Below are 26,156 nucleotides of genomic sequence, written 5' to 3'. Positions count from 1 at the left end.
AGTGACATGAGAGATTTATTTATTTATTTATTTGTCGGGTTTTATATACCGTCATTCGAATTCATCATTATAAATCCATCATAACAGTTTACAAATAGATGTCTGTCTTCCTGTTGAAGCACTTGTCACTTGTCAGATTTAGCATAAGAGAATGATCTGTTATCAGTATCATTTTTTGTTTTATAAGACTATTACATTCCCTCCTTGAAAATGATCTTGCTGCTAGGTGGGATTTTGGGTTTCTTGTGAAATTTGTTTTACAATTGATACTTTAGTCACAATCAGAACTTGATAGTGGTCTATCATCAGTATGGATTTCCTGGTAATTTGTGAAGTTTACTTTATTAAACATTTCCCTATATTCCATAACTGAACACAGTTTATTCCCTTTGTTGATTTTCTGGTGTTGCATTAGTTCTTGCTTCCTACTGGAAACTTTCCCATATTCAGAACATGTAAAACGACTCTCCTGTCTATGTTTTCTGTTGTGCCTCCATATCTTCCTTCCCAGTGAGGGTTATTTTACAGTCTGTATATGAATATTAGGGATGTGAATCATTTATCTGCCAATTGAAAATATCGTCCGATTATTTTCAATCTCGTCAGATATCGGGCGGTCCCCAATAGCGATAGAAACCCCACAATTAATTTTGTGGTGTTCTCTTATCATTTTAAGGGGGCGTGGGAAGAAAGGGCACTTAAAAATAACCCCCAAACCCACCCCGATCTTTTAAATTTAATTCTTTTGAATCCCCCACCCTCCTGACCCCCCCCCCCCCCCCGAACTATTTTAAAGTACCTGGTAGTCCAACGGGAGTCCCGGGAGTGATCTCCTGCTCTCGGGCCATTGGCTGCCACTAATCAAAATGGCGCCGATGACCCTTTGCCCTTACCATGTGACAGGGGCTATCGGTGCCATTGGCCGGCCCCTGTCACACGGTAGGTGCACTGGATGGCCTGTGCCATTTTTAAAGATGGCACCGGATATCCATTGCTCCTACCATGTGACAGGGGCAGGCCAATGGCACGGATACCCCTGTCACATGGTAAGGGCAAAAGGCCATCGGCACCATTTTGTTTACTGGCAGCTGATGGCCCGAGAGCGGGAGATCGCTCCCAGGACCCCCGCTGGACCACCAGGTACTTTAAAAAGGTTTAGGAGGGTCAAGAGGGTGGGAGATTCGAAAGAAATTTAAAGGGTTGGGGGTGGGTTGGTTTTTTTTCGGCATAAGACAGCCGATTAAAAATGGTAAGAACCACGGAAACGAAGATTTCCCGTGGTTTTTACCTGAACCCAATACCGGAAATGAGTTTGGTACTGATTCACATCCCTAATGAATATTCTATCTTCAGTATCAGATCTCTGCTGTGATTTCTTAGTTACAGGAACCTTTGGTCTTCCCTTGTATGTGTGTGATATTACTGGCACTTGGCTCATACACAGAATTTTCAGCTGAATTTCCTGCTAAATTTCTTTGGTTCTTTTCTAAGATAAATATATTCCAAAACTTTTCTCCCAGTCACACAGGAGGAAGTATCCTATGTCTTTCTGGTAACATCTTGTTCCCTTCCAGATTCTCACTGAGCTACCAGTAATGTGTCCCTGTATTACTGTTTCTGGGATCATCTTTTTCTGAAGATTGGAGTGGCATGGGATAAACCCAGAGGATTGCTAGTGGCTAAAAGATTGAGATGATGTAAAGATGTAATCTATATCAATTGGGGTAACCTGAATAGAATGCAAGTTACCACCCTAAGGAATAAAAAACTATGTAAAATAAAATAAGCTTGCTGGGCAGACTGCATGGACCACTTGGCTCTTTTTCTGCCAGACTGTACTGTGTCACTGTCTATTAGAAAGAGAAAAGAGATCTGGTGGGAAAAGAAACATATTTTTTTCATTTATTAAGATTATAACTTAATAATAGGGACAAAACACCCCAGTATAAACAAGAGACAAGCAGGGAGAGAGAACTAGGCTGGGATCCTAGAGGTATAAAAGAAAGAATAAGCTGGAGAACCAGAAAAGACATAGGGTGGGAAGAGAAACTTGTATTTTGTTTTCAATTTTTTTTCTTTACATATTCTGGGGAAAAAACACCCTAGTATAGCCAAGAAAGAAGAAGGGTGGGAGACCTAGGGTGGGATCTAGTCATGTACAAAAAAAATAAGGTAGGGAACCAGAAGAGAAACTTGTATTTTTTCATTTTATTTTAGGGACAAAACACTCCAGTATACCCAAGAAAGAAGTAGGGTAGAATAACTCAGCTGGGAACCAAGCAGCAAATTATAAGAAGGCATCAAAATCTCCAAGGTGTAGCATCTAGGACATGGCAACTAGGCAAAGTGGTGGCAGGACCTCTAAGGTAGCATATCTGAGGCATGACAGCTAGGCCTAGTATCAGCAAGATCCTTGTGCATCTGGGGTATAGCAGGTATGCAGAGCAGTAGCAAGACCTGCAAGGTGCTTTCAGTCACCTTGCCACTTGTATGGAAATGCTGGAAAGCTTGACAAAGGAAAATTGTTTTTTTAAAAACAGCAACTTTACCAACAAATCTGGCGCCAGAATAATGAGTTTTCGCAATATCCCCTACCATTGAGAAGATTCATTCATTGGGCTTGCTACTTGGTGGGTAAGAAAGATCATTTTGGGTTACTTATGTGCTCCATATGCCAGCACATTTGTGTATTTGTTAGAATCTGTGAGATACTATGTCATAGAAATTTCTGCTGGGTCTACTTTGCTGGGATGTGCCCCAAGTCTCTCTTGCCAGCTGATTTAGCTATGACCTATATCAGGATAGATGGTACTTTGTGGGCAATGTGACTTTGGCTTATCAAGGTGGAGACGTAGCTGGCAGGGTGCTACTCATGCTTTCACTACTCTCTGGGGTGGCCACATTTTCCTGTGCTACATCCCCACTGTGCATCTGCCTCTGGCACGCCTGTTCATGTACCCTAGCTACCAGAATCTCCTTCTTATATATAAGATGCTAGGACTGGAGGGGGAGACTTCCTTTCACCTGTGGACCACAAGGTGTGGTAAGCATATACTTTTTCTGTCAGAGGTTTCAGTTTCAATTACACCTGTTGCAGCAAGGAGTCCACACCTCTGCTTCCATTCCCTCTTGTTGACAGAAACTCAATACTTTTTCCTCCAGAATATTTACTATAGGGATGACTCTACTCAGGGTGATGCTTCTGGAACTCAGATCATACATAGCATTCTTAAAGCGTGTCAGGATTTCTATCAGCTGCATTATCACAATCCAAACAGGATGCCACAGGCGGCGATCCAAATCTGCTCCACCCATCTCTGCAACATAATATAGGTGGAATTCCAGTTGGTGCCTAACATCTGGAATCAGACACTTATGATGTCTCCCAAAGTTTCCTGCTTGTCATAAAGAAGCTGCTCCCCATTCATGCTTCATTAAAATGCCCTACTCTTTTCCTGCATCTATCAGGTCATTCAACAGTAGATTCCCATGGTATTTGGACCCCAATCCCAGAGTATCCCTCACTGTCAGGAGCAGCAAATGTGCAAAAAAAATGGATAATCTGAAAGCCCCCTCCCCCCTCCCATCTTCCATTACACATCATATTTTCCCCACTGCATGTCACAAAGAAATCTGCTTGAAGACTGCTCTGGTCTAAGCTTCCAATCCTCCAGCATCTTTCTTTCTTATCTCTGATAGAATACTGCATGAGGAATGGCACATATCTATCATCTGAGAATGCAACTGAACCCTGATGCTTAGTTGCCGCTGTTTCCCCTGCCTGCCTCTGTTTGGGCCAAGTCCTGCTATCAGGGAGAGGTAGTCATGCATAGCGTTCACACTGGTCCATATATCACTGATGAAAGGCATGCTACTCTTCTCTGCCTCAGCCAGCTGCACCTCGATGTGATTATGGCACTCGTTATACAGGGTAGACATAACCTGCCTACTAAACGTGGCCCTGGAAGGGATTTTGTAATTGGAGGCTAATATATGCAGCTTATACCCATGTTCCCCACTACCTGCTAGGGATGGTCATTCAGGGCAAGCATTTCTCCAATGCTCGCTGTTACTACTTTGGATGCTTTCTGCCTTTCACCCCGGGACAATGCTATGGAACGCTGCCCCATTTCCTCTATGGTGGGCTGCCACTGCAGATGCAATGCAGCAGACTGCTGGCCTACCACCCTTCTCAATTCCTTTCCTCTGGCTTTTACTGGGAGTGGGAGGAAGCATCCCAAGGCTAATACTTCCATCCTCCCCTGATGCCAGTGCTAGTGTGTGCTGCTTCTGCACGTGATGCTGCATACCAATGTTTGTCAGATGCCCCACTTGCTTCATTCTGATATCCATACTGCAGTGAATACACTGAGCAAGACATGGGTCTTTCTTCACAAAAAAATGTGCCTCCAGATCATGGATATCATTAGTGATCTCTTCTCTACATCCTTGGGGCTGATGCTGGCACTGGAGTTGAGGTTGAGGGTAGACCTTGAGGAAAAGTGCCAGGGGATGGCTTCTGTACTCTCCTGCCCTGTGTGTTCTTTCTGGGTGTTGCTCTCAACACTGTCAGTATCACCTATCTTCCCCATCACAGCACTGAAGACTAAGAGGCTACTGACTAAATCTCCCATATTTTCTTCAGCTGCTAGCTCTTCAATTTCTGATTCAATGAATCTCAGACAAGATTCATCATCAGAATCAGTTGTTAAAAATACTGCCTCTATTGCCTCAAAAGCAGTAACCTATGTAGAGGAGCAGGCTGCTGGTTTTGGCTGTTGCACTTCTGCTGTTCCAGTCTGTATCCCTGCCCCTCTACTATCAGCCTTAGATGGCTCTCCAGCCTTTTCCTTATGCTCCAAAACAAGAAAGAGAGGAACTGGCAAGGACGTTAGTCTTTTACATGTAATTTTGTTTACAGTAGACCATTTCATAATGTTCATAATTCAAATTCCTGTTCCTCAGGGCATTGCTTTCATTAGGAAAACTAGGCGGTCACATAAAGTGCCAGTTTTGGGGGCAGCAAAATCCTGCCAGCACAAGATTCAGAGGGGTGTTATGCCAGAACTAATACTACCAAAACAAGGAGCAAAGTTCTGAAGCCACTGCAGCCAGTAGAAAGGAGCACTTTGAGAGAAGTAAGTTGGGGGAGGGTGTGCATGACTGCCTAAGGTGCCAAATCTTGCATTGGCCCTGCAGCTCATAAAGCTAGGTGTAACCACATTTCTAAACCTGGGCTGGGCAAGGAGGCATATCAAGGGACCACTAGGCCATCGTACAACTCATGCGGTTCCCAGAAGCTTATGCAGAAATTGGAGGAAGTCTTACTTCAGAAATCTTAGTGCAAAGGATATCTTGTTATGGTCTTGAATAAATAGCAACGCCACACCAGATATTGTTGTTCCAAAATGAATAGTTTTCTGAGGTAAAATGTGTTGTTTAGTGATCAATTGACAAAAAGTACATTTTCTCATAATGCTATCCATAAAATGTAACTAAACAGTCACACAATTCAAAGCCATGCAGGGCTCTCTCTTGACTTTAAGTATTCCATTGGGTTATTCCTGGGAACTATCCTTGCCTCTCTTGGACTCCTGTTTGTACCCAATTCTCCCTACAATCCTCCTTCACTTCTCAGTGCTTGAGAATGAATAGAGTAGGACACTCTGGACAAGATGATGGATCCTTCAATCTGTAGGCTCTCCTTTTCCTTTCTTGGTTTTAACCATTACAGGAGAAGCTCCTGCTGTGCACTTCCCTTGGTAGCAGAACTCTCTCAATTGCAGACAGAATGAGGCCTAGTCTGTTCCTTTGTGTCCTTTTCCTACAAAAATGCTAAAAAAGATAATTCCCAGCAGAGCAGAGATCCTATGTATACACTACCTCTACTAAAATCCTCTATAGATTCCTCCTGAAGTCTCTCACAAGCTATTCCAGGTATAAACTGTTTACTTTGCTGTCTTTCCCTGTGAGAGATTCACTCCTGCCACATTCACAAGGATTCCTGCTATTGAACCTTTCCCCCTTGCATTCAGTTGGGTTCCATCAGTTCTTTTAAAAACTAGATCCCAACTGCATTTCCAAGGGATTTTATTTAGTGTCATCTGGACTGAAACAAATACAAAGGATAGCAATACACTGCAGGTCAGATCAGCCCCTCAGCATACTGCAGACTGCACAAAATGAAGAACTAAGGGTCCAATACAAATTATCAATTTCTCTAAGTGCAAGGCACCATAAAGAAATTGCCAATTTTGGTGAAACTTCTAAAATATTTCAGCATTAATTAGTATAACGTTCAAGGAAGTTTTTATTGCTGTTATACAGGTACTTATTTTCTGAAGACCCAGAGGCATCAACCTGGAGCACTGAATCCATTGTAGAAGAGAGAGTCCAGAACCTTCTCTGTTCTTGGTTTTATTACTCCAAAAAAACCTCACAACCACCCACTGAGGTGTGTCTGTATTACTACAGTCCTCTTCTAACTTTAGTCGTATGATCTCCCTGGTGGAAACAAACGTTTCCTGGTAAGATGTGGGAAAAGAAAGGAAAATCAAATGTCTAAATCACTGCCATAGACCCTAATGAGAGCTATTTAGCTGTATCAAGTGTACTTCCAGAAATACTCATGGCCTATGCTAGAGTAAATATTTGTGTTTTGAGGTTTAGGGTGGCAAATAAAAACGGTTTAAGTGTGGGAATGAATAAACCCTAGTGAGCTGGTCCATGGGTGGTTCTGCCTCATGTGTAGGAACCTTCATTTTCAGCTTTTATTTTATTTTTCTGAGAATTTCAACTTTATAAACTACAAAAAAAGTGCCTAAATGACTTTTCTACTGATTTTTACTCTGCTTATTATTACAGAATCATTTTTATACCAATTGTTTTCTAACATTGAAATTCCCAGGAAAATAAAATAAAAACTTAAAATGAAGATCCATACTCATGTGCAATCCCAATCTCTTTGAGCTATTCCAAATCATTTTTTGAACATCTTATCTATTTCAAACTTTGTGGGGGTGTTGCGTCAACCCTGGTAATTTTAGTTCCCAGAGGATATCTCAAGAAATGTTGGTACTTGCCAATGGCAACAGTTAAAAAAGTGTCTATTTGGATTATGTTTGACAGTTGTTATATGGCAAAAACAGAATTTCCTGATATATTTTCTTTTCTGAGCCCATACACACTGGGGAGTGAATTAAAGCCTAGAGTTTGCAAAGTGTCATTTTCTCTATTCCTATGATACTGGCAACTGTGTTTCATGTGCATGTCACCTTGCTCCTTACAATTTTCTTTCAACTTAACCTATAAGCAAGCATTAGGCTGCCTCTGTTACATGTCTTTGTCTGTACCAGGTATGAAAGCACATTCAGTATGTTTGTATTTGATATGCAAAGTTTGCAGTATCTCAGAGAGCTGTCATATGTTTTACTGACAGCAGGAATAAAATCTCTCCATAGCACCCATGATTCAAATTAATTTGACACACTAGGGTTTGATAAACTGTTGCCTACTAATTTTAACATGGCATTGTCAATTGTCCTCAGTTTGGCTTCTCATGGGCAATTCAAAACCATTCATAGTTTTGCACAATGGAGTGGATTTATATATAATCACATGAGCTTCCTTCTCTGGACAACTTTTCAACAGCTAGTTTAAAAAGACTAATATACTATGCACAAGATGTAATCTTCAGAAAGGAGTCCTTCAATGCCTTGTTTTGATAGTTTTCCTCATATTCTAATTTGTAATCTCCTCAGGTATTCCTGCCCACTCTGAGTGCCTGTCAACATTTGTTTTGAATCACTCCCTGGGTCCTATTGAAACTAGGCCTTAAACATTCATGGAGTCATACACACCTAAATAAGAACTTTGTTTTCCAGATGGGGCTGATTTTCCTTTCTCACTTCATTTTATTTAACCAAAACTAGACCTAAGCAGTATTTATTACAGCAGCTGAATAGTAACTAAACAGTGGCATGAGTAGGGGGCAAAGGGAATCTAGTAAAATGAGATAATGTATAAAATGTTACACTACAGTGCTGGCTTATCTGATTTGTTAAACATACAGGACATAGTAAGTATAACTCCATCTTTGTTTATAGACTGAGTGAAAGGGATACACAGTTCCCAGGGATGTTTATTAACATCCTGGACCTATGATTCTTTCTACCATCTCGCAACAAGTGTTAGCCACTGGGATGCTGGGCTTCTACCAGTGGGGAGGAGGTCTAAATCTCCAAGGTCTTTGGTGCAGTGTTTGGAGCGGGGGGGGGGGGGGGGTGTTCAGGACACAATTGAATAATGTCAAACATCCTCTTTATCACAGATAAGTGGTACCCATTTAAGAAGATAATAGAACAGGATATATTCATGGAGAAACACAGCCAGCAGATGGGTTTACTTCAGGTACTTGTAGCTTGGATTGGCCACTGTTGGAAAATAGGATGCTGGGCTTGATGGTCTCTTGGTCTGACCCAGTATGGCAATATTTTATGTTCTTAACTTAGAAAACAGGATCCATGCCAGAATGGAAAAAATCATTAACAAAAATTAACGCCGACGAAGGCTGCAGTTTCTTTATCCATGGTGCACCTCCTCTTAGCTTTCCTCCTCTGATCAGAATAGTGTCCAATATGTCCTCCTCTTGAAGAGTGGGAAAATTCTCCTCTTCCATGATAAGCAGGAGAGGTGAAAATATAACAAGATTCCCCTTCCTCCAAAATGGGTCTCAAAACCTTCTTCAAATCCAGCTCTCTTTCTATCCCCACTGCTAAATGGATGCAAAGTTTAGAATAACTGGAAAATCCAGCCCCTCCAAAAAAGGGAGAATGGCTCTCCTGTTGGGAAATGGTCAAGATCATTAAAATCCCCAATCAATTCTCATAAAAAAAAAATCTCAAGTTGATAAGCAGTGAAACCCACCAGGGACACCACCTCCAGAACACCTTTCTCAGCTCCAAACACTCCAAACACCTCAGACGAGATTGTCTCCCCCCCTACTAAGCATGCTCAACCAGCATTCATAAAGAGACTAGGCACATTCCAAAAAAGGGGCTTGTTAAAAGATGAATGAAAGATCAAAAAATGTAAAAATCCTCCAAAGATTAGAAAAAGGGACAAATATAATGTGTAAGCAAAGCCGCTGTCACATAAGCAAAGGTTCTATATGCCCTTTTGTGAACTTATTCTATATGAAAAGCCAGGAACAGTTATACCAGTATGATTTGCATGTCACAAAACAGTTTTCACACACAGCTTCAAAGCAGCTGTCTTGAACTTGCTTCAACTCTCACCAGTCTAAAGTTCAAAAAAGACAAGCCTAAAGAGTGAGAAAGTTGAACAAGCGGTCTCCTCACTTCTAAATGCATAACATTTGGCAGGGCCATCTTTAGATTAGTGCAGGGCCTGATGTGGGAATAAAATGTGGGGCTTTTCTTAGGTTCTGTTTTTACAGATAAGCTGACACCATCATGTTCTTTGAGCAGGCATTGCCCAAAAAATGTCTCCTGCAGCTTCCCAAAGTTTGGAAGAAAGCTGGTATAGTGAGGAGATGGGGCCGAAGTACCTGAGTTGGCTCCATCTTCCTGCTGTCAGCTTATGCTAGAGGGGCCATCCTTTAGGCCTGTGTAGTGTGACCACCTGTGGAACACCTTATTTATTTATGTATTTATTTATTTAAAAATTTTTATATACCGACGTTCATCCGGGATATCACATCGGTTTACAGTGTAACTGAAACAGGCGCCTGGGATGGCGGTTTACATCGAACAGATATAACGAATTTAACAGATGAACAAATGAGGAGGGGGAAAAGAGGAGGGAAATAATTAAACAAAACTTATGAGCAAAATTTACAAATATATATGTATATATAAATATACATATATATAAATATAAATATATATAAATATATATATATATAAATATAAATATACATATATATAAATATAAATATATATACCTTAGCCATGGGATCTGGGTTTGTACCTTTCACACCTGCCAAAAGAAAGCCCTGTTTCTTGATCACTAGTAAGACCACCGACACCATAGCAAGGAATCCAGTTACTATTACAGGGTCCCTATGGTCTTCTACTAAAATGTATAATTAAATCTATGGTCTGGATCTGATATACCATCCTAGTTCCTTGAACTCGTTTCATTGTGTATTTGAGATATGTGCCTACGCAGGGGGTATGACGCTGAGCCTACAGTTTTGAGTGGAGTAAGGAGTTCGCTCCGAGTTTACCCTAGACTGAAGAAGAGATAAGAAGCTTGCAGAACCTCTGAAAGTGAGAAGCTACAGACGTGTACATCAGGAGGAAGTAAGGGTAATTTTCAAACGGATTTCTGTGGGAAAAGCAGTGCTTTACCCACAGAAATCTGCATTTAATTTATTTTTAAGTGCATTGGGGCTAGTCATTCCAGGATGCAGAGTCTCCTGGAAGGGTTTGCATTTACACACCTGGGGTGAATTTTCAAAACGTTATAAGGTAAATTTTCAAAAGTTGTGCACGTAAAAAAATCAGCATATACATGTATACATAGCATATACTCACATATACACTACTTTATAAACCTCAAAATACACAAATATTGTCTTCTGAACATAAAGCATGTTTTATATCTACAAAATGTGGTTTATGTATACAATGTTTTGTACACATAAATCATGGTTAATGCAAGCAAAACATGAGATTGAAGCACAAGTTATGTCCATAAAAGCTGAGCGCAGAAAACACATTGGGTTCCATATTCATCTGAATACTTTGGGCCCTTATCCAGCTAAAATCTTTCCAGATAATGCAGGAGTACTCTGTGGCATTCCAGAGAACTGTTAAGTTAGCCAGATAAGTTATATGGCTAACTCTGGTGATGCCATAGAGGAGTCTTACAGTTAGTTGGATACAATTATACAGCTATTTTTATGATAGTCAAGTATATTCAGCATTGCCACCATGCAGCTGAACATCCCAACAAAGTTAGCTAGATAAATGTATCCAGCTAACTTTGCAAGCCATCCAGTAGCTGAATATTGCCCCATCATGTTTAGTGGGTAAACTCTAGACCCAGAAAGCTACTTCGCCTTTGACCAGGAAGCAGTAGCTAATGCCTTGATTAACATGGGAATTAAGCGGAGGAACGCTAATCTGTGCGTACATTATTACTCAGGATTATGTGCACATTTTTGTGCGTAAAACTCCTTTCAACATCAGAAGTACAGTTCTATGCACAAAATGTGCCCAGAACTACACTCCTAGTTCCTTCACCAATTTTGCCAACTTTTCCCCTGAGAGGAGCTCTCCTCTAAATGGTTACCTGCTCAATATTGATTTAGAAGCTGCTGCCCCAGTTCCTCAGCCACAGTAAGTGTTTTGACCACTTGTTTAGAAGAGACTCTGACCAAGTCACTGTCCAAAATGTGAGACAGAATTTTAGCCATAAGAGGTCTATTAGTGTGGAACCAGATTCCAATAATACTGAGAAAGCAGATAGATGCCTCTACATTTAGGAAATAACTGAAGGCTCATTTGTTCTGACAGGCATTTTACTAAAGAGCTGACTTGTACTCTGATGAGGCAATTATAACTATGCAAGGTCATTTTTGAGCAAGCAGCCATCATTAGCATGTGGCATTGCAGCAGGAAATCAGTCCCATAACTGTTTGCTCCTTTGTAACTGTTTTTATTGTGTTTGTATGCTTGTTTTTCTGTAAGCTACCTAGGACACCGGACAGTGCCTCCTATAAATTTTAAAATAAAGTCATACAAGGTATCTGTTATGAATGCAGCACCTGATTCCAGGAATGTCTTCTCATTGTCTACACCTTGCGAGCCCTCTAGGTCCGTGGCGAGCTGGCCTGGTTGTTTCTAGAGTATCATGGCTCTTGCCATATATCCACTGCAAATTAGCACCCGCAATGAAAGACTTGACAAGTCTAACTACTTTTTCAGCATAGTCTCAACCTTAAGATCCTGCGGATCCTTCAATTTCTCTATTGGAATCGGTGTTCTGTTAGTTACCGACACTACAGCTGCATCCGCCTTAGGCATTTTAAATAGATGCTGCTTCTCTTTCTGTTGTACAGAGTACAGTCTCTCCATAGTTCTGAAATTCTTTAAGACTTTCTTTGTAGCAGAGTGAAGAGGGTATTCTTTTGTTGGTTTCTTTATGCCAGGCAGGATTGGTCTTCCCCAAGGTACCTCCTCCTTAGGCTGGTCTTCCTTTAGTCTTAGTGATTGGAAATAAGGGCATCTGTTGCCTGAACAATCTGACTGCAGGTCACCTTCCTCCTCCTCTTCCTCTTCCTCTTCATTGTGTGGGTCTTCCAAGGAAGATGGGATTCACAGTACTATAAGGCCTTCTCCCTGACTACTTCCTTTCTGGGTTTCTTTCTTGATGAGTGCTTATCCCCTTGTTGTTGCCCCCTTCGTTTCCTGATCTGCCTTGCATCATTTTAATAAATTCAACTGAAAACTCCAGGCTTCCTGTTTCCTTGAGCCCTGGGGCCTGTCTGTAGCAGCTCCGATGCTATGGAGGAGCCGAGAGTGACCTTCCACTAGGGAGCCCTGCTCTAGTAAGGAGGGGAATGACCAAATGGGGAGGCAACACTGCTCTGCATTATCTGCTTTTCCATCCAAGATCTTTTTCAGGTCACTTTGGGACCATTGCAGGCCTTACAAAATGAGCTGCCAGTACTCAACATGCATCTGGTGCTGCACCTTCCACACGTTCTTGCCCTCTCCATACTTGAGGTTGCTACTGATAATGCAGCTTTTTTTCTTATAGGGTCCTCACTTCTGTTGGGAAATACAGGAGTCTGCCACTCCTGATTGCCCTGAGGAAGGAAAGAGAAGTGCAAAATGGCTGTTGTCCAGCTGGAAATCTTCTGACTCAGCCCAAGCCTGCCTGAGGGAACCAACCCACTCCTTGAGCTGTTGCCTCAGTGGCCCTTCCTTTTCCCTTCCTGCTGGACCAGTCTACCATCTCCTAAAGGCAGAGGACAACTGATGCCTTCCCTGTTGCACCAGACTATATAGAGGGAGAGCATCAGAGTATAGAACTTTCCCTCTGTCACCATCTTCTGGTAGAAGGGACAAACCTGCTATATTCTTATTTTATTTATAAAATGTATAGCCAGCTGATCCACAGGCCTCAGGAGGTTACAAAAAACCTACATAATAGACATATATAATACAACAATTACAGTTAAAAACAAAACCAACATAACAAACAAAGCAAAAAAAAAACATTAAAGCCTTTTTATTTAACCTGAAATGTCACATCCCTACTTATTGCTGGAGCTAAGGAGGAAATGCTAGTTGAAACAGATGGAATTTCAAAAGTTTCCTGAAATATAATAAATCCATCTCAGCCCTGAGAAAGGCAGGGAGCTCATTCCACAACTGAAAGCCAGCAACAACTTGTCTGGACTGTCTGACAGGCCAATAAGGAAGTAACATATAGGCTTCATTATTTGTGGCCTGGGGAAATATGGTCAATTTGTGGAGATTTTTAAAGCATTACTCCTCTCTAAATTGCTCCCCACATAAAAATAAGCTTTTAAGCAGTATAAGGTAATCACATTTATTGATATGCACATATCAATGAGAACTTCTGACATGAACCAGCCTTGCCAGAGTTCTAAGATAGCTGCCCCCTCCATGAGCTCACAATGTTCCACATATTTATAATTTATTAGTTTACAGAAAAGTGATTATAAAACAAATTCAGATATCTAAAAACAGTGCACATAATGTCTAAGAATATACACAAACTACACAAGGCAGTAGATTTTAAAACCCCTGCGCGCGTAAATCCTCCCGGATTTACGCGCGCAGGGCACTCGCGCACCGGTGCACTTATTTTGCATAGGCCGCCGGCACGCACAAAGCCCCGGGACGCGCATAAGTCCCGGGGCTTCGTAAAAGGGGCGGGAGGGGGCTTGCCCGAGGGGCATGTCCGGGGGCAGGGGGTGGTTCGGGGCAGGTCCGGGGTGTGGCGACGGTTCGGGGCAGGCCAGGAGGGCGGTCCCGAGTCCCCCGGCACTGCGGCCTGTGCCGGGGAATGCCAGGCGACGCGCGCAAGTTATGCCTGCTTCAAGCAGGCGTAACTTGCCCAACAAAGGTAGGGGGGGGGGATTTAGGTAGGGCTGGGGGGTGGGGTAGATAGGGGAAGGGAGGGGAAGGTGGGGGGACATGGAGGGAACGGAGACAGGCTGCGCGGCTCGACACGCGCAGGCTGCCGATTTTGCGCAGCCTTGCGCGCGCCGACCCCAGATTTTATAAGATACGCGCGGCTACGCGCATATCTTATAAAATCTGGTGTACTTTTGTTCACGCCGGTGGCGCGAACAAAAGTACACGTGCGCAAATGTTTTGAAGATCTACCTCATAATGTCTAGAAATTAAAGAACAATATGAACAAAGCACCTAGTGCCTACCTTTTATCATTGTTTATGTCAATGGCTTCTAGAGTCTTCCTGTTATCATACTTCCCCAGATATCTGATGTTAAAACCTTTCTGCACAGCTGCGATACATTTCAGATAGAATAATAAAATATATTTTACTAATTGCTAGTTTCTACACTGAACAGAGAGATACAATAAAGTTTTTGACTTTCTCAAATTATTTTTCAGGGAAAATAATATGCTTTTGTTGGATCTGCTGAAAACATTTATCTGCAGATATGTCCAAGTTTACTGAAATTGTCATCATGAAGGAGAGAAAAATAGGATGAATTAATGTTTGTTGATTTTGAGCTTTTTTAGCCAATATCCCTTGATGGACTTCCAGTTGTGTACTTCGTGATCTCCTGTATTATCTATAATTCATTTTCTTCCATGTCCATGATGAAAACAACTAACCAACAGATTAATCCACAGGATGCTAAAAACTGACCATTGTTATGTAAATCAAATCATCATGCCTACTGCAACCTGCAATGAAGGTAACTTCTATGCAGAAGTCAAGTGTGACATAATGACATCATCAAACATCAACATCCTGAGTTTTTCTAAAAGCAATAACACAGAATGCCATTTTTGTTTCAGTCCTCAGGATGCAACATTACCTCCAAATACAATCAACAATGTGAAATGTCTGTCTATAGGGAAAGAAAAGCATACTGGTTTATTTTAAAAGGAGCGCGCATGCGCCAATAGGTACACGAGCAGAGACACACTTAATTTTATATCATCCACGCAAGTTCACGCATATCATTTAAAATACCCCTGTCATGTATTTTAATAACATGCTCACACAAGTGACCATAGGGGGTAGAGAGAGAGAGAAAGTCAATGTAAAGAGAGACAATATGATACACTACATATCTGCTACTGTAAGAGGGGAACTTCCAACTCAGGGTGGGGTTTGGGAGGGCAATGTTACAAGGGTCTACAGATCCTTGGACCCTGGGCAGAACGATGTAACATCGCGCCCCCCCAAAAAGCCACCCTGATTTGAAAGTGCCCCTCTTACAGTGGGAAATATATAGAGTATCATAGCTATCTCTCTTCCCTCCCCCCCCCCCCACCGATGTTCACTTGAGCTTGACAGTCTTAAAACTAAAATTTCCAGACATGCTCCTCATCAGGACCAGCAGTAAAGTTATACAGATAACTTGCCAACATGTGCCATGATCATCCTTTGCAAAATCTTGGGCCCATGGAAGGAGAGAGAGTGTGGAGCACCCAAGTCCTGCCTTCACCCAGTGAGGAGAAACTCTGGAATACCTTGAAAGTGACCCCCAGAACAGCATAAGAGGCCTGGTTTGCTGAGCACGAAAGGAGGTGGAACTGAGTAATGTCAGTGGAAAGCATCTGCCCCCACAAAACCGGGAGGCAGACGGCGCACCGCCACCATCGGCGCGCTGCCTAAGCTGCACGCTCCGTAAGGGGCGCACAGCTTGGTCTGGCTTAGGTCTGCGAAGGCTGGAAGGCTGCCATTAAGACTCTCCTTGGCTGAGACTTGGATCCCCCAACTAGATCTCAACCTTGTAATTATAGATATTGGTATATTTCAGAAGTGTGAGTGGTTGAGCCTTACTTGTTTAATTAACATTTTTCTTCTGATTGTCATTTACTAAATGCCGCATACAAAACGAAAGGGCAAAGTCAGGCAGGAAGCCTCGACCCCTGCAAGACCTAGCCCAATACAAACAATGTTGACAGGTTTCTACTCACTTGCAGAGAATTCGACCCCGGAGAGTCCTGTTACAGCAGTAGATGGGGAGCAAGCATCACTGCTGTTGGGAGATGTCAGTCTTAGTCTCGGGGCCCCAACAGCACCTGCACCACCCAAGAGCAATGGAACCACCATTGAACCTGGCTCTACCACAATACGGACTGCGTTTTTGGAGTCGAGCCCGTCCAAGGCGGCGCATGGTATTGGTACAGCACTGCTAGATGAGGCTAGAGGACAGGAACCTCTGCCTCTGCAAGTGGTGCCAATAGTCAGCGAGAGTCAAATAAGAGCCAACGGAAGATCCAAATTACCTGGAGGAAGTGTGCCCGCCTCCCCCTCAGGGAACAACATCAGGCAAGAACAATCTAGTTTCTATGCCTATTGCAATAACAGGAAATTTAAAAAATGTGTCTTTGGAAATGTGGCAAGCTATAATATTATTGCAAAATAATATAATTAACTTGAATACAAATATAAAAGAAATGCAAAATGTTTTGTTAAATTTGAATCTCTTGATAACTAATTATGGGGTGGCCTTGGCGAAATTAGAGGAGGACTTAACCTCAATCAAGAATGTTCAGACTTCTATAATACAAGGGGAATCTATGTTATCAAAAAAAGTTGAAACTTTAGAAAACTCTGTGCGATACTCTAATCTTAGAATTGTTAATTTCCCTAAATGTAAGTTGGTTTCATCAAAAGAACAACTGAAAAATGATTTTCTTGAGGTATTGTTATTGGCACCAGAGAATCTTCTCTTGATTACCAATGCATATTTTATAAATGGGAGAAATGAAGGTATAATACCTGAGCAAGTAGTACAAGAAACCTCATTAAATGTTTCAGACTTGATAGAGACATCCTTTAGTTCCCAGATTGAGAAGAGGGGAATTCTTTTGATAAAATTTGCCCTTTCTTCGGATAGGGATAAAGTGTTAAAACTCTTTATGTTAAATAGAACCTCTCTATATCTGGGACAAAAGATTTGGATCTATCCAGATGTTGCTAAGGAAACACAAGAAAGACATAAAAAAATGTATAACATTAGCTAATTTAGCAAGAACTTTTGGTATTCAAATTGTAATAAGATTTCCCTGTAAGTGCATTATGCGTATAGATGGGTTAAGATATGTATATTATGAACCAGAACATTTAGAAACGTTTTTGGAAGAACGGAGGAACCAGAGGGAGGAGGCTAGAGCCCAAATCCATGTATAGTTGGAATATTAATATATTCTTTGCATACTTCTGTATTAATTCAGAGAATATTTTTGCTTTATTTGCTCATATATGGCTCACCTCTATTTGTTTGGTAACAAGGAAATATGGTGTTAATAAATAACAGTTTTTTATTACAGGCATGATTGAAAGAATAATAAGAACCTATTTCCTATAGAATGTCCAATGTAAAAATTGAATAATGTTACATTGAATTGATATTTACTATTTGTAAATTAAAAATTCATAAATAAAGAATTAAAAAAAAATACCCCTGTCGTGCATATGTGTGCAGCCTTTACACGTGTATTTTAATAACATGCTCACACAAGTGACCATAGGGGGTAGAGAGAGAGAGAGAGAGAGAAAGTCAATGTAAAGAGAGACAATATGATACACTATATATCTCCTACTGTAAGAGGGGAACATCCAACTCAGGGTGGGGTTTGGGAGGGCAATGTTACAAGGGTCTACAGATCCTTGAGCACTGGGCAGAAGGATGTATCATCGCCCCCCCCAAAAAAAGCCACCCTGATTTGAAAGTGCCCCTCTTACAGTGGGAAATATATAGAGTATTATAGTTATCTCTATTCCCTCCCCTCCCCCCGATGTTCAATTGAGCTTGACAGTCTTAAAACTAAAATTTCCAGACATGCTCCTCATCAGGACCAGCAGTAAAGTTATGCAGGTAACATGCCAACATGTGCCATGATCATCCTTTGCAAAATCTGGGCTTACGCGCATAAGTCTTGGCCTTGCCCCTTTCCCACCTCCTTATTCTTGATGCACGCACAGGTATGTATGCGCGTACTTACCGGCTTCTTAAAATTCTCATTGCTTGTGTGTGGCCTGCATGCATGCGTATGGGGCCATTTTTGCATTTAAGTAAATAAGGCCTACCTTGGTGTCAATTTTCAGCTGGCACATTAAATTATTTGCATGTGTATTAAAGTACAGCCAGCAATCTCCATCTGGATTTGGTGTCTTATTAAAGGTGGACTTGTGTTACATTTTAGGATTACATAAGGTAATATATTATTATGTATTTTGTATTAATACCACTGGCCAAATTCCAAATCAAAAAACCACCAAAACAATCTGCAAAATAATCTACATCCTGAATTTATTGTAACACATAAAAAAATAAAATAATCTCTGTACTTGCTGAAATCATTTTCCCCCTTATAAATAGCATTAATTGAATTTGATAGTGATAATCATCTTTTAAACAGACCTGAAATAAAGAGTGAAATAACATCTTGAAATATGGGACATAATTTCTGCTTGGTTCCATTATTACTGTTGCTACTGTCTTCCACAACTGGCATGACCATAGCTTGGGTTAAAAAGCATGCCCCTTTAATGGTTGCTCCCATGCAGGATAAAGGTTCTGCAGGAAACAAAATGCAATATTGAATTTTTATGGATAGAAATTCCAGGTGACAAAGGGAATAAAGTAGCAGTGGGGGTGTAATGGGCTACTGGCCAGAAAGAACAGACAATAAAATGTAAAAGAAATTAGGGAAGCTAACAAAATTAGCAGCACAGTGATAATAGGTGATTTCAATTACCCCAGTATTGACTGAGTGAATGTCACATCAGGAAATGCTACAGAGATAAAGTTCCTAGATGAAATAAGTGACTGCTTCATGGACCAGTTGGTATAAGAAACAACAAGAGGGGAAACTATTTTATGACCTAGTCCTTAGTGGAACACAGGATTTGGTGCAAGAGGTAACAGAGTTGGAGCCACTTGGAATTGTAATAATCACAACATGATCAAATTTGATTTAATAACTGGAGGGAGGACACTAAAAAAATCTACTGTGACAGCATTTAACTCTCAGAAGGGTGACTATGATAAAAGTAGGAAACAACTTAAAGGAACAGTTGCAAAAGTTTTTACATCAGGCATTGGCATTGTTTAAAAATACCATCTTGGAAGCCCAGACTAGATATATTCCATGCATAAGAAAAGGTGGAAAGAAGGCTAAACTACCAGCAAGGATGAAAGGTGAGGTGAGAGAAGCTATAATAGCTAAAAGAACATCTTTCAAAAAATTGAAAAGGGATCCGAATGATAAAAACAGGAAAAAGCATAAGCACTGGTAAGTTGGATGCAAAACATTGATAAGGAAGGTGCAGACAGAATTGGAAAAGAAGCTTGTTGTGGAAGAAAAAACTCATAATAAAAACGCTTCCAGGTACATTCAAAGTAAAAAGCCTGCAAGTGAGTCACTTGAGCCATTAGATGATCAAGGGATAAAAGGGGCACTCAAGGATGATGAAGCCATCATATAGAGACTAAATTAATTATTTGCTTCGGTCTTCACTGAGGAAGATATGAGATATACCCCTAATCAAATAAGGAGAAATGGTGATAAATATGTCAAGCTGCTCAGTTGGAAACAGTATACTAGGCTTGGTGGACCTTCTGTCTGACCCAGTAGGGCAAATCTTATGTACTTTATAGTCAACAATGATATCCCAAAACAAAGCATAAAAAGTTGTATAACACAAACTTGGATGTAACAATGGTTTGGACAATTAGTTGGGAAATCAATACACTTTAATTTGAGCACACTATTTACTTACCAAGAATAAGTAAGACAAAAAATTAGTGATATATGTGACATCACGAGGAGCTCTCTCATGAAAACCAAATGACGAAGTCTACAGAGTTTATTTGCCAGTTGTGTTTTTTCATAAAAAAAATAGTGTATAGAATTTTTCAAAGTAGTGGCAAAGAGAAATCAAAACATTAAAACATTGTGATTGTTTCATTGTCAGAATCATAAAAGCACAGCTTATATCTTAAAATGATACAATAGGTATAAAAGTCAGGTTTACATATACCTTTCCACCACGTCTTCTCCATTCCAGCAGGTAGAGCTGTCTCGTACCACCTCATCACATAGTCTCTCTGCTATAGAAGCATAAAATGTTCTGGACCGTTTCATGTAGTTGACAAATTCTCTGCAAAACACGAATGAAAGTCATAAACAGAATAATAAATTTCAGAGTCTGCATTTTTCTATATTAACACCAACATATGTTCATTGTTTTTAATATGGCATAGACTAAGTTTTGAAAGGGTGCATTCTGCAGTTATATGTCTACAATAAATATGAACATGCAAAGGGTCCAGATGACTAATAAGTTTTCAAAGACATAAATTTAGAGTCAAAGCATAGTTGGAGTCCTAGAATTTGACACCTACAAAACTGGATAGTTTAGAGGCATGACTAATATTAGAATGCCAAACTAATCTTTACTGTTAAACATCTAAATGTAATATACGTTAAGCATGCAAACCTACCTCAGACATTTAAGTATTAGGGACCCTACACTGGGATCCAGTCTAAGGGAGCTGTGATGTTTAAATTAAATTCAAAACGTGTAATTTTCTGCGTGTATAATCTTACGCATATAGCATTGCACAACGAGGTACAACTATCTTGGAGAGATGGCCTGGCCAGGCCAGGTCCTGATTGCCACAGATAAGATTGCACCAACCTAATCTCCCTACCACTCTAATGCTCTTCTAGAATGGTGCTGGGGGATGGGGGTGAACAGTTTGCAATCTGTAGACACTGTGCTTCCCATACCAAGTTGCAGAAAAATGACTACCGCTGGTTGGGTAGTTGCTGTAATGTAGGATGGAGGCAGAGATAAAAGCAGAGGGAACATGACATTCTTCTTTCTTGGCTGCTCTGACACTGTAAGTAACCATTTCACCGACTTCTTATTTCACTTTTGTTATATTGTTATTTTTTATGTATGCTTACTTTTAAAGTCTCAGCTTGTAAATGGGCAAAGCCATACAATGGATTCTGAGAAGTGTAAATCAGACTTGCTCAGTTGGCCACAGTCAACCCTGGGAAAAAAAGACGGTGATTCATGCATGCGACTGGGAGGGGTCTTGGGGAGTCCTGCTGTATCAGTGAGGGCAACCATTGCATAGGATAATGGGAAAGTGGATGCAGTTGGGGTAATCACAACCACTGTGGTAATCACAACCCCTGGGATTTGGAGGGGGACCAGGTTGACGGTCCCCCTCCAAATCCCAAATCTCCTGGCCTTCAGACAGATAATGTCTGAAGGCCAGGATGGTCTGAAGGTTAGTCTGTGTGGTGGATGGGCTATCCAGGTGGCAAGTGGAAATGGTTTGTACTGTTTGCTGGCTTTGGTTTGATCATAGTTGTATGTGTTAATAAAGATGCAGCTGTTGATATCTGAATAACAAGTCTCTACTGATTGGCTGTGTGATAATATTGATGGTAAGATTGGTGAAGGAAGGTGTGTGCTTGAGGAAGGCCAATAACGGAGACTGTATATTGTATTGAAAATTTTATCTGATGTTTTCTGAGATCAGTATCCCCAAAAAAAGATATGTAAAATTAATTTTCATTAAATGTTGTGGGACCACCTGGTGAGCCTGCATTTCATTAATGTTAGGAAGAATGGATTAACACGGGCTGCTGTGGCAAACATTATTTATTTAAGGTTCTTATTTACCACCCATATTGAAGCTCCATGCATGAATCTTATCACAATTTTAAAAAGCAAAGGTGAAAGTACCTCTTCCACTAGTACAGCGCTTCTAAATAAAACATCAAAAATACCCTTCCACCCTAAGAAAACAAGAATTAGCAGTAAATTGCAAGAACAAATAGGAATCTAAAAAATTTAAGGAAAAAGTTTGTTTAGGTTATGGAAGCCTGCTTTGTTTGGGAAGGGATTTAAATATCAAAATGTTCAGTTCAAAAATACACATTGTTGTATAACTGAAGGATTCCAATATGGTATTTATGTGCTGCCATCACAATTTTAATAGAATAAATACCCAAAGTCATGTTATTTTTCATTAAGTGAAAACTTTTAATGCTATCAGCATCAATATGCTACAGTAAAACAATAACCAGCATGTTTGCATTATAAAAGAGAGGACTGATTACCACATTATTCTGTCACATTTCGAAACCTGCTTTCAGATTTTAGTTTATATAAAGGCACAAGTCAAATTTGTTGGTTCATATAAAACCAATACATATTTCAATCCAGTTCAAAATAACTAGCAGTCTTTACTCAGTACAGGGCATTTCAAGTTAGTCTTGAAATTGTAGCAGTAGACACATGTAATGAATTACATAGCAATCACATGTCCTACAGTGAGTACCGGACTTTTTCTAATGCTGTCGCACTTCCTTACTTTCATTCAGGCCGATACAGTACAGTGTGCTCCGACGGAGCGCACTGTTAACCAGCGTTTGGACGCGCATTTTCGACACGCGAGCTTCACCCCTTATTCAGTAAGGGGTAATAGCGCGTCGAAAATGCATGTCCAACCCCCCCGAAACTAATAGCGCCCGCAACATGCAAATGCATGTTGATGGCCCTATTAGTTATTCCCACGCGATACAGAACGTAAAATATGCAGCCAAGCCGCACATTTTACTTTCAGAAATTAGCGTCTACCCAAAGGTAGGCATTAATTTCTCTCGGCACCGGGAAAGTATACAGAAAAGCAGTAAAAACACTGCTTTTCCATACTCCCTCCGACTTAATATCATGGCGATATTAAGTCAGAGGTCCTAAAAGTTAAAGATAATCAAAAATAAAAAAAAACAAAAAATTTAAAATCGGCCTGTGGCTCACGGGTTGAAAACTGGACGCTCAATTTTGCCGGCGTCCAGTTTCCGAACCCGTGGCTGTCAGCGGGTTTGAGAACCGACGCCGGCAAAATTGAGCGTTGGCTGTCAAACCTGCTGACAGCCGGCGCTCCTGTCCAAAAAGAGGCGCTAGGGACGCGCTAGTGTCCCTAGCGCCTCTTTTTACCGCGGACCCTAATTTGAATAATTTTTTTTTTCTGAATTGCGCGCACAGGAGAGCGGATACTCACCCACTCTCCTGCGATTTTTACTGTATCGGCCTGATTATTACTAAACAGCTCACTCGGCTCACTTAAAGGTGAATTTTCAAAGGCTTACTGGCACAAACGTGTGTAATACCTATTTTTAAAAGGGGTCATAAATGCGTGTATGAGCGCATAGGTGAGTAAAGGTATATGCGCAAAAAAGGGGCATGTTGGGGGTGTGTTGGAGCAGTGTTAACATGTATGTGCTGAAAGAGGTATTTTAAAAGCAACATATGAGCGAAGGTCATCCAACATAGGCATGTTCATTTACTGCTCATTTACATTCACGAGTGCAAAGGTTCATTTTGATTTTGGACTTGGTGTTTGGCAGATTAGTTTCTCTGAGGGAGGGGGTACAGGACCAGGCTAGGAGGTGGGTGTGTACCTGGAACAGACTGGGACCTACTAGTTGGTAACTAGGACATATGGGTTTATACTGGAGTTACTGGAACAAATTAGGGAGGAACTGGAACATACAGGGAATGAAAAAGAGGTGGGAGTGTGTTTTATTGGGACACACTGGGGGGGGGGTAAGTCAGTGGTAGAGAGTCCCTTTTCAATATAACTCTAATAGCACTATGGATACTCAGGTCACAATAGCTGAGAAGAGGAGGAGGAACCCCTTACAGAGATGATACAGGACTAGGACATAGTTTTTGGTCTGTCCAAGGAACAAGCTATGTGCAGGTTCAGGTTCACCAAGGAAACCATACTGTATCTTTGCCAGCAGTTAGAGCGGAATCTTCAACCTACCACCCGAAGGGACCACGCCTTGTTAGTAGATGTCAAGTACATTACTGCCCTGACATTTTTCACCACTGGCAGCTTCCAGATACCTCTAGGGGTTCACATCTGGAATCAGCCAATCTGCCACCTCTAACTGTATAGTTCAGGTCTTAACTGCGTTAATCAGGAAATTGAAAAAATATATATCTTTCCCTCAGAAAAGACAGCAATATCATTAAATAATGACCAATTCCTATCAAATAGAATGTTTTCCCTCTGTCTTGCGGGCTATCAATTGCATTCATGTCCCTACAGGGGCATCAAGGGGAGACAAAACCATCTAACACAACCGCACAGGCTTCCACATCCTTAATATTCAGGTGGTCTCCGATGCTAAGGGCATCATCCTGGATGTTATGCCCAGATTCCTGGGCTGGCTTCTAAATAGGAATGCACTTATCACTACCGCCATATAACAACTAACTACCTCTTATTGTTTTCCTCATATCTAGGAGGCATGACAGGTTGGCTCCAGGAGGGCTGCTCTAACCTTATCCTGTGAACTGTGTGCTGCCCAGCCCTAAGGCATATCTAACTCTGTTCTTCTCTGCCTTCTCCTCTACAGGTGACAGAGGATATCCACTCAAAACCTGGCTAATGATCCCAATGGCTAACCCACAAACTGCTGCAAGGGCTTGCTACAACAGGGCCCACAGGCAGATCAGGGTAGTCATCAAGAGAATATTTAGCCTACTCAAAACATATTTCCTCTGACTGGTCAGATCTGAGGGATGCCTTCTCTACAAGAGCTAAACCAATTCCAAGAAAAGATTATCTAGAAACGAGCATTTTGGCTAATTATAGACCAATTTCTAATTTACCAATGTTGTCTAAAATTATTGAGAAAGTAATTTTTAATCAACTTAACAACTTTGTTATTAAGACAAATGTGTTACATCCTAATCAGTATGGGCTGGATTTTCAAAAGGTTACGCGCGCGTGCCTATTTTAGAAAGGCCCGGCAATGCGTGTAAAGCCCCGGGACGGGTGTAAGCCCTGGGGCTTTACTAAAGGGGCAGTCTGGGGACAGGGGCAGGGCCAGAAGCCTCCGACAGAGCGGCCATTGCCGCTCTGTCAGAGGATCGCGTGCCGGCAAGCTGCCGGCGCGCAACTTGCTCCTGCCCAGAGGCAGGCGCAAAAAGTAAAATAACAATTTTTGGGGGGATTAGAGTAGAGCTAAGGTGGGGAAAGATTAGGGGAAGGGGTGGGAAGCTTAGGTTAGGGGGAAGGGAATGGGGAAAGGCAGCGACGATTCCTGATTTTATAACATGCACGCGTCTGTGCGCGCATCTTATAAAACCAGGCATACATGTGCGCGCACCGGGTAGCGCGCACATGTAGGACGTGCACGCTTCTTTTAAAATCTACCCCTATGGTTTCCATTCTAACCCTGGTATGGAGTCGTCTTTGCTTTCATTAACTAATGATATCATATTTCATTCTGAATTAGGTGATGCTGCAATCAACTGTATTTCTCAATATGAGTGCAGCATTTGATACCATCAATCACTCCTTACTGATAAATTGCTTGGGAGAAATTGGTCTTGCAGATGGAGTTTTAAATTGGTTTACATTTTATTTCATGGATTATTCATTTTCGGCCAGATTTTAAAACGTATGCACGGGCGTAGATTTGTTCGTGCAACCTGGTGCGAACAAATCTACGCCCGGTTTTATAACATGCTCCATTTTTAAAGATGGCGCCAGCCATCCAGTGCTCTCTCCATGTGACAGGGGCCGGCCAATGGCTCGGATACCCTGTCACATGGTAAGGGCAAAGGACCATCGGCGCCATTTTGATTAGTGGCAGCCGACGGCCTGGGAGCGGGAGATCGCTCCCGGGACCCCCACTGGACCACCAGGTACCTGTAAAAAGTTTTGGGGGGGGGGGTCGGGAGGGAGGGGGAAGCTAAAGGATTAGTTTTAAAGGGTCGGGGTGGGTTTAGGGGTTATTTTTGTGTGCCATTTTTCCCGCCCTCCCCCAAAACGATAAGAGAACTCCCACGAACAATTTCGTGGGGTTTTCCTATCGGTTTTGGGGAGCCCCCG

General features: G+C 41.4%; 1 protein-coding gene across 1 annotated transcript in view; it reads right to left on the bottom strand.

Moving 5' to 3' along the window:
- LOC115098742 (glypican-5-like) overlaps nucleotides 1-26,156 on the bottom strand; it is a 1,173,655-nt gene that overhangs the window by 863,393 nt on the left and 284,106 nt on the right. Inside the window, exon 4 of the mRNA XM_029615616.1 lies at nucleotides 20,261-20,380. Within this exon, the coding sequence (XP_029471476.1) occupies nucleotides 20,261-20,380 (120 nt within the window). The remainder of the gene's footprint in view (nucleotides 1-20,260; nucleotides 20,381-26,156) is intronic.

Source organism: Rhinatrema bivittatum, chromosome 9 (genome assembly GCF_901001135.1).
Source record: "Rhinatrema bivittatum chromosome 9, aRhiBiv1.1, whole genome shotgun sequence".
In the NCBI taxonomy this organism is placed as follows: Eukaryota; Metazoa; Chordata; class Amphibia; order Gymnophiona; family Rhinatrematidae; genus Rhinatrema; species Rhinatrema bivittatum.
Note: the sequence above shows the minus strand (reverse complement) of the source record. Positions and strands in the feature narration are given on the sequence as shown.